This window comes from Miscanthus floridulus, chromosome 11 (assembly GCF_019320115.1).
Source record: "Miscanthus floridulus cultivar M001 chromosome 11, ASM1932011v1, whole genome shotgun sequence".
Lineage (NCBI taxonomy): Eukaryota > Viridiplantae > Streptophyta > Magnoliopsida > Poales > Poaceae > Miscanthus > Miscanthus floridulus.
The window spans coordinates 100,700,539-100,710,133 of NC_089590.1; the positions used below are offsets into that span (position 1 = coordinate 100,700,539).

The 9,595-nt window shown below is 41.1% G+C and overlaps 1 protein-coding gene across 1 annotated transcript; it reads left to right on the forward strand.

Moving 5' to 3' along the window:
* Positions 1-926: 926 nt before the first annotated feature.
* Positions 927-6,370, forward strand: LOC136494250 (uncharacterized). Its single transcript, XM_066490421.1, has 11 exons — positions 927-1,116; positions 1,973-2,232; positions 2,503-2,536; positions 2,658-2,794; positions 2,942-3,008; positions 3,240-3,339; positions 4,000-4,163; positions 4,653-4,699; positions 4,803-4,847; positions 5,065-5,551; positions 6,081-6,370. Exons 1-11 carry the CDS (start codon positions 1,041-1,043, stop codon positions 6,089-6,091), a joined length of 1,428 nt encoding a protein of 475 aa, XP_066346518.1. The 5' UTR covers positions 927-1,040; the 3' UTR covers positions 6,092-6,370.
* The last annotated feature ends 3,225 nt before the right edge of the window (positions 6,371-9,595 follow it).

The window sequence follows — 9,595 nt, forward strand, 5'->3', positions numbered from 1 at the left end:
TAGGAAAGCGATACGGACACGAATACGGAAGGGTTACGAAACCGAGTCGGTCAGTCGGCTGCGCCCACCGTAATCTAATCCCTGGTGCACGAGAGAGACGGCCATCCATACTGTAGCCTGTTGGAGCCAGAGCAGAGCCGGTGTCTGTTTGCTCGCATACTATCATGGATTATAAGCTAAAATAGTATTTTTCTCTCACACCAATCCAGCCAGGTAGCAGTAAATAATCCACGATCGTTTACGGTCTGCCGAACGAAGGGGATGCATAGGGTGCGTGGACGGGCGCATGGTGAACGTCCTCCAGGGCCTGGAGCTGCACACGGGCGTCTTCTCCCCCGCCGAGCAGCAGCGCATCGTCGACTACGTGCATGACCTGCAGGACAAAGGCCGCCGCGGCCTCCTCGGAGGTAGCTTAAAAGATCGTTACAAAGTAAAGTGAGCTTGAATGGACTCTGGGGCTTCATTTAGCCACATCATACCAGCCGTCTGGTTACCCGACTTAGCTAATACATGCGCTACGTTATTACAATTTTGACTAACAAAGACAAAAGAAATTTCATCAAAATTGTTTTTTCATTATCTTGATGTCTAGGACAATTGCTCCTATATATGAGACCTCTCCTTTTCTTAGTAGTATTATTTTTACCAATCCTCTTCTTCTTTTTTCATCCAGGTTTTGTCCATGCCTTATCCTATCATCCACAAATTGGATACGTTCATGTAATCATGTGAAAATTGAACACTGGTCGTTCACAAATTTGTGTGTTTTTTAAAACTCTTGGAGGCCGTCGGTCCAAATGCAAATGCAAATGCAAATGCAACGACGTTTAACGTTTTGCATAAGAAACCCTTGCACTATGTATATTTCACTAGGAGCCCCTGTGGCCAAGGCAGTGGAGTCAACTGTCAAAGTGCTGCTGCCTCTACTCTAGGCAATCAATCGTGGCCAAAAGTAAAACGGGCCGCCCGCCCCGCTGCTCCGCCGTCCGCATCTCCGCCTCCTCCAGCGCCGGCGCTGCAGCGGCCGGCCCACGGAAGCTATGGGCAACATGACCCGCTCAGACTCGCCCGTCTCCCGTCGCATCGTCCTCTCCTTCCTCGACTTCCTCAACTCCGGTCGGTACTCGCTCTTCCCTCTCTCTCCGTTCCACACCCACGACTCCCCGATCCGATCCCTCACCCGCGTCTCGTTGCTACTCGGTAGTCGCGCTCGTTCCCCTTCTCTCTCTGGATGATCCATTCAACGCACACATGGCTTCTGCTTCTGCCGTGGCCGTGGTGGCCCGGGAGGGGCTCCAGTCCCGTGTGCTACCAAACCCATGAAATTAGAGCTTCGCTCGCACTTTTTTAGGAACTCGATGTGCATCCCATTTGGGATTTTGTGTATTGAAACCACTGTCACGGGCAAAACCCCCACCTTCTAGACTAGGGTTACAAGTGCTTCTAGCCTTCTAGTGGGTGGCAGTAATTCAGGGTCCTTTTTGGAAGTAGCGGCTTTTCCAAGGAGGTCAGATACAGTCGTGGGCACATTAGATGCTGCATCTCTGATTTCTGCAGGCGAATTTAAAACCCAATGAAATGTTATAAGGTACCGTAAGCATTAAATATAAATAAAAAATAAAACTAATTACACAGTTTAGACGAAATTCACGAGACGAATCTTTTAAGCCTAATTAGACTATGATTAGACACTAATGGCTAAATAACAACGAAAGTGCTACAGTATCATTTCGCCAAAAAAAAATGCAAACTAAACCAAACCAGGCCTAATACGCTATACTGCGAAAGCACCACATTTTCACGGCAGTCATAGACTCTGGCTGGCGAGAAGTTGAGAACCAATATATAAATAAGTTGATCATTTTTAATGGAATTAGAACAACTGAAGCACATGAGTTGCTCTGGGTTTTGCTCATTTGATTTTGCTTGCCATTCAATTTTCTGACATTAAACAGCCATGTCTTAAATGCAGTCGAATTAGCTCCTGAGGTTGATCCTGAAGCTCTTGAAGTTGCTAAGGATTGCCTGGAGTCCATTTTTAGTGTTAACTCATCAGCCACTCGTGAGGCGATACAACCAGGACTGTTGCTTGAGCTATTTGCTTCTCTGGAAGCAAATGAAAGAGACCGGGCAAGAGCTGCTTTGCTGTCACAATCTGTATCAAACAATCCATCTCAAAATGCGGGCACATCTAATGTCAAAGAAGACTCAAACAAATGCACAACATCAAATGTATGCTCTCTCTCTCTCTCACCCCATTTGACACATGAATTGTGTTTTGTTTAACAACCATCCTTTCTGTGTTGCCCCACAGGCATACATGCTTATTCATATTTCACATTTACTGACAATATCTTCGCACAATTTGTTCAATGTACATGTTACTCAGAGCTCCTATAACATATGCTGAATTGCTTATCCATATAGTTTTGTTACTTTCCCCAAATAGCATTCTTTAGATACACTATCTTCTCATATCATCTTTCTGCTTGTCCTGATCAGAGTGACAGTCAGATGGAGGATACATTTGACCTAGGTATGACTATGGCATAAATTTTATTCAGATGTAGTTGCCTCTTGTTTATCTTGATTTCATTTGCGAGGTAACTAAAATTAACTATGTTCTCGCGAACCTTTTTTTTTTAATCTTTGGCCAGATCATTCAGGCGATGAAATATTTGCAAAATTTTATGCTGCACTTGATGAAATCAATTTCTTTAAGACATCCCCTGCTGGAACTGAAGATCCTGGCCTACTTTCAAAAGCAACACAATACTTCAATGATGCATTACTGGTAAAATGATCTCTCTCCCTCTTTCTGTTTTTTTCTTCTTAGGGAACTATTAGCTGGTTTGCACTTGTTTCTCCCTTTTCTTGTCCTGATTGTTCTTGACATATTTGTACAATTATTAATTATGGGCCTTTTTTTGTTTCTGTTTAGGCGATGCAGAAGTCAGGAACGAAAAAGGCAAGCTTAGTAGACCTTGCAGAGTCCTTTAAATCAAGAGGTATGTGGTCTAGTCATTTCATGTGTTGTATTTTGAGTAACAATTTGCATTCCCTCTGTGATTCATTAGTTTGTGCACTAATGTGCAAATTCTAACTTGGCAATCTTTGCTGTTTTCAATGTGTAAAGGTAAAAGGCAATAATGTTATAGTTCAAGCCTTCTATATGCATTAATAAATGAATGTCAATGTGCTCGGTCCTGTTAGCTGACTGCTTATCATTTATTTATCAGGTAATGAATTCGTGAGATCAAACCAACACCTTAAAGCGGTAGAGCTGTACACCTGTGCCATTGCATTGAACAAAAAAAATGCCATTTACTATTGCAACAGGTACGGACCAATTGGAGAAACTATGGTTGTGAACTCGCGGGCTGCAAATTACTATGATAGTTTTGTTTTCTCATGATAATGTGTTAAATTGGTAGAACAGAAAAGATACATTTTGTCCCCCCTCAGTTTCATGTTTAATGTAGGATGGGATCTTGAGATTTAAGGACTAATGGCAGTTTAATACTTAACTGCCTGAACCAGTTCTTACTTTTATGGTGTTCCTATTCTATAACCTGTGATTAGGTAGCAAGTCTCAGTACCTTGTACCTGTTATTAGTTCTTCCTAGAAACTCAATATCAGAGCTTACAAGGCTTGGGGGGGGGGGGGGGGGGGGGGGGGGGGGGGGTGTACTCGACCAACCTAGGTGCGGTGACAATGTGAACAAGTAGAAATAGACAGCCAATTTCAAGTTGATGAGGACTCAAAGCTGGGTGGCAGAGGTGTTTGCTGACACTTCTCTCCAACTAAGCTAGGCCACCCTTGGTATAAGGCTGAGGAAGGAAAGCACGTATTTGAGAAATAAACATAAATAATGAGTTAGTTAGAAGGCCATTGAGAACTTTTCATTTCTGGCAACCAAAGGACTCTCTAGCTTTTGTTAATACATGATGTCATTTACTTGCTTCCACTTTGATGTAACATGTACATGCCACTTCCAGGGCTGCTGCATATACCCTTCTTAATATGAACAATGAAGCTATTGAGGACTGCCTGAAGTCAATTGAAATTGACCCTAGCTACAGCAAAGCATATAGCCGACTTGGTTCTGCTTATTTTGCTATGGGGAATTATCACGATGCTCTGTACAAGGGATACTTGAAAGGTATCTGTTGGTGTGCTGCCCTTTTTAACCTTTTCCACAGTTAGTAGGTGCAGTTGCCTGTGTTTCGTCTTTTATATGAACTGTGGATCTAGAGGTTGAACTTTTGTTTCTTGAGTAACTTTTAGCATACCGTGGCATCCAACCCCAAAGCAACTTTCTTCCTTAACATCTGGACATCCGTACTTTTATAGAAATCTAATTAGAAAAAAAAAATTAGTTCAGTTCCCTGTTAAGTCCTAATCAAGTTCCACAGCTAAATCCATACCATACTTTCTTATGGTGACATGCTTTAAGCACTGTGTAAACTACTAAAGTCTGGATTTTCAAATTTATTCCAATGATTCCTGATATTTCAGTTATAATGGGTTTTTCTTCTGCCTGATCAAACTAACTGCTCCACTTGTTCGTCCTACATGTTTCTGCACTATAGTGTTATGTTATCCAATAATGTGTGGAATGTATAGTTAATCTACTTTGCTCTTCTTGCAGCCGCTGAGCTTGATCCTAGTAATGAAAATGTCAGACAGAATATTGAGGTAAAGATTTTCTTTTTTCTACTTTATTTTCATTTGGAACGTGAGTATGGAAAGCTAATGTACCTTTTTTTTCTTTGCTTTGCTCTCTGTCCAATAAACTTAGGTCACAAAAAAGAAACTGGCTGAACGAGTCCCACCAGGAGAGCAGGTACTGTCACTAGAAATTTGCCTTTACCTCCGAAGTGGAGTTTGAGATGTGTCCTACAAATAAGCACTATATTTTCTTTTTGTGTAAAATGAAATGCTTCACTTGTAAAAAGGCTCCTATTTGGGATGTCTACTGAAGATTATGTTTTTATTATGTTGTATGGTTTTATTTTGTTCTTTGGTCTAAATTGACAGCTAATCCATCATCTTGTTTATAGAACACACATGCACGCCAAGCTCAAGGACCACATCAAATATTTACAAGTGGTGGTGTTCCTTTCAATCTGTTTCCACCAGGTAGTTCTCCAGGTCAAGAATTCTTCACTGGCTGGTCATCCGATATTAGTGCACCACCACCAGGACATTCGATAAGTATAAATTTGAATGACATTTTTGGTCAAGCAAATGTCAATGCTAGCGGTCAAGGATCGAGTCAAACAGGGAATTCAAATAACCATACTCCACCTGCTTCGTTCCCAACTGGTGCTGCTGTTCCTCCCCCCTTTGCCTTCTCGGGCTCAGGCAATGAAGGAACTCAGGCACGCCAAGCTTCAAATGGACATGAAGGGGAACATGGTGAACCAGTACGCAGGGATGATGGCATCCATATAAATGTGGCTGGACCCGAGCAGGCTGCGGAGGCTTTGAGAGCTGTGATGCAGATGCTTGGGCCACAGAGGGGTCCACATGAAGGTGCACCTAGAGGTTTGATACTAATCTGCTTCATTTACAACATTTGTTTCTTTTGAGTTAAGTTTGTGAAGCTCATGCTTTGAGCAGAATAGGGCATGTCTTCTCTAGTTATCTTTGAAGGAATAACTCCTAAATGAATGCGATCCATATCTGTGGAGGAACGAATATCATACTGTCTTGTTTGTATCGAACAAACAATCGTTTCAGTGCATTACAAAACACCATAGATAGTAGGTGTGATCGCTGATCCCAATAAAAGGAAGGAATGCTACTGCTTGCATTACCAAAAGAATGATTGGTAAATGGTATAGTTGTGTACATGCTTCCAGTTTGCCTTTTGTCTCTTTTTTAGTTCATTCTCCAGTTGGGGCGCAAGCGAAGTGATAGTACTGAATTCTTCACGTACAAGCTGCGTAGAAATCTTATTCATTGAAAAAGAAGAAGCTATTTTTTTCTATCATGCGGGGCACTGACCTAGAGTAAGTTTTGAACAATAGAACGAGCCAAATATGAACTATTCTGTGTCATGTTTGCTGTGCAGGACCAGGTTAATACGTGGGAAGTAGGAAAATGTGTTATGCGGCGTATTGTTGAATTGTCATCTGCAGAAGTCTTATACAGGACATTATTTTGTCTTTTCCATCCTGATGAAAAATGGAATTTCTTGTGCACCTTATAGCAGTATGTCTGTGCTACAATTCCACCTTAATGGTTGCTGGCACATTTTGCTCAACTTACCTGCTCTGTTCATCTTGGCGGAGATGTATCATTAGCTATGCTAAGTCTTGTTTGTTGAGATTGTCCTGTGATTTGTGTATACCTGTTGGTCCATCATGTGATTTAAAGCCATTTTGCCCCCTGTTTTTTTTTTTTGCTGCTTATTGGTTGCCAGTTGATACTTTGAAATATTCCTGGAACGAAGTGCATGCATGATCATTATTGCCTTTGCTTGGATAATTGTTGGAATTGCAAATCATCACCAGGAGGGAAGTTACTATTAGAGTTAAATGCACCGTAGGTTCATTAACTTTAGGTGATGTGTTATCCAGGTCTATCAACTTTTAAACTATATTTTTAGGTCTATTAACTTTTGGTGTTGTGTCATCTAGGTCTATCAACTTTCAAACTGTATTTTTGGGTCCATTAACTTTTGATGATGTGTCATCCAGGTTCATCAACTTTTAAATTGCATTTTTGAGTCCCTAAACTTTTTAACTGGTTCACCATAGGTCCATATCCCTTTGTTTTAGTGAATAGATTTTACATGTCACGCCAAAAAAGCAGCCACCGTGGAGTATAGGACAAGATCACCATCTGGAGATAATCTTCAATATGAAGAACCTGGTGGGATCACCATATAGGGTTTCTCGAGTGATGGCTCGACGGGGAATAAACTTCACAATAAAATCCAGTTTAATCTACCCGGTACAAGGCCACAGGAATAGGCACGTAGGCCATCTGACCCAAATAAAACTTGGACTCTACCAGCCCAACTAGAACCGATTGACCCTGAGTCCTTGATTCGGCTAACATGCATGGCACGTCCAAACGCAGCCACCAATTTGATTCACGTACACAGGTGCATGTAGACACTAAAAGCTAGATACTAGATAAAAGATCGTGTATCACAACTGAATAGGAAACAAATGCATGAAAATAATAAAATACTACGACAAGGATGCTAATCACGTTGAAAAAATTCTATTCCATTGATGGTCTCCACCTCTTTAGAATTAGTACTGATGTATTTTGTTGGCTTCATTTTCTCCTCCTTTCCACGCAATAATAAGGCACATCTATGAAATATCTTTGATGATAGTCCATCAGTCGTAAATTTCTCGATGTCCACAATATATTTATTTTTAAAAATAATAGTCTCAAATTTAAGATCAGAGTATATTAAATAATTACCAGCTGCTACATTTGAATTATTGCTAGATAAGTCTCTATGAACATCTTGAGGAGCTATGGACTCATCACCTACTCCACGGTGGCTGCTTATTTGGCGTGACATGTCAGATCTATTCGCTAAATGAAGGGGTATGGACCTACGGTGAATCAGTTAAAAAGTTTAGGGACCCAAAAATGCAATTTGAAAGTTGATGGATCTGGATGACACACCACCAAAAGTTAATGGACCCAAAAATACAGTTTGAAAGTTGATGGACCTGAATGACACACCACCAAAAGTTAATGCGCCCAAAAATACAATTTAAAAGTTGATGGACTACTAAAAATTAATGGATGCATTTAACTCTTACTAGTAAGTTACTAAGCTGAGTATATATCAGTTTGGAGATGGCATCCGTTCCAAAGGCTTTGTCTTTACTGCTTTGGTACCAGAAAGAAGGTAGGAATGGGTGGGCCTGGGAGAGCTCACTTCATTTTGGAGTACTCTTTTCTGTAGATAGACACTGTAACAAATATATCTAGAATCTAGATAGATTGTGTCTTTTGGGCTGGGCCACCATACAAAAGAAGTGAAAGGCCCAGAAAGGAAGAAACAAACAGGGACATGACATTGTCTTTTTGTTGGGCTGGTATGCTTTGCTTCATCAATTGGCGGCTTTGGCATCCTTTGACAGCCATCATTTGAGTAGTGAAGCTGAGGATGCCTTTTATTCCTGCACGGCCCCACCAATTAATAAATTGACCAAAATGAAATGCTTCAAAGGAGCCGAACCTAGGGATGGCTAAAATTTTGCTTTTGCATCATGAGATACACACAAGAAAAGCTACTTCGTTGCGTTGAAACGTACACTGACTGACTTGGTCCCACCACCTAATCACAGGTGGACACGTATTAGGGATTATTCCCCATCACAAGCACAACACAGCTGCGCAGGCCAACCCACCCACCGTCCATGCCCGTCACAGTGAAGCATCCCGAAAGCACACTACAACGCGCTTCCAGAGTAGAGTACAGGTAGATACGTGCAGCTCCATTTATTTCTAGGATTAGCAAAGCAACAGCCAAATGTCTGCACTTAGAGCAGAGCAGAGTAGAGTACCATTGAAAGAACAAAAAATGAGTGCCTTCACGTCTCACATCACTTCTTCATAGTTGGCACTTGGCAGGCCTCCCTCCATTTCGTCTCGTTTCTTCTTCTTTGACTAGTGTGTGGAAACTACAGGACATCCTGATAATTTTTAACTAACGGTTTATCAAATTATATGCATGCTTTGACTAGTGTGTGGAAGTAATATAGGAACTGTTTTTTTTTTGTCACAAATATTTAAAATATAACATGGATGTGGTCATCATATATATAAGTATTAAACATTGATTTTGATTTGGGTAGGGTTTTTTTGGACTAGATTACTTAGGGTGGATTATTCTTTTAGTGGCAACTGGCTTCTGTTTTGATTTCGTCAATTTTAAAATATACGGTGCTAGTCTCGCAGAGGTAGGATTTAGGATATGAATATCGGCTTTGAACTTGTGTTCCATGGATGAAAACATAAATGGTAACGAAAATAGATCACGCGGGGAGCAGCATTCCCGTAATTTGTCCGGTTGTAGAAAAATAAGGGAAACTGATAACGCCAGTTGTTGCGTAATGCGATAAAGCTTGTGGAGGGGTGGTATTGGTTGTGAACGGGTCCGTATATGATTGCGAGGTACTCCATAACACACCGAGATGAACCAAACAAACAACTGTATCATCATCCGATCCCCTCCGTAATCTAATTATGTTACATTTCGCTGAACCAAATGTCATCTTTTTTTTTTTTGAGGGGACAACCGTTGATTTTATAACACTGTTTGCTTCTTGATGGTATTAAATGGATAGTTAAAGTACATGTCCTTGCGTTTTTGGAATCTTACCATGACGGTCTGAAAAGAAGTGCGTGCATAGGGTAGGAGTACAGAGTATGAGTATACTACCAGTAGTAGGTAGTAGGCGTTCGTTGGAATTTGGAAATGAGAGGGAGGGAGAGTATTGGCGCTGCGATTAAAAAACTATCAATAACAAATTACAGAACTCGCTAATTAATGTTCAGAAAAAAGTACCCGCCATAACACGCCATGTCAGGTGTGCGTTGTGACGGAAT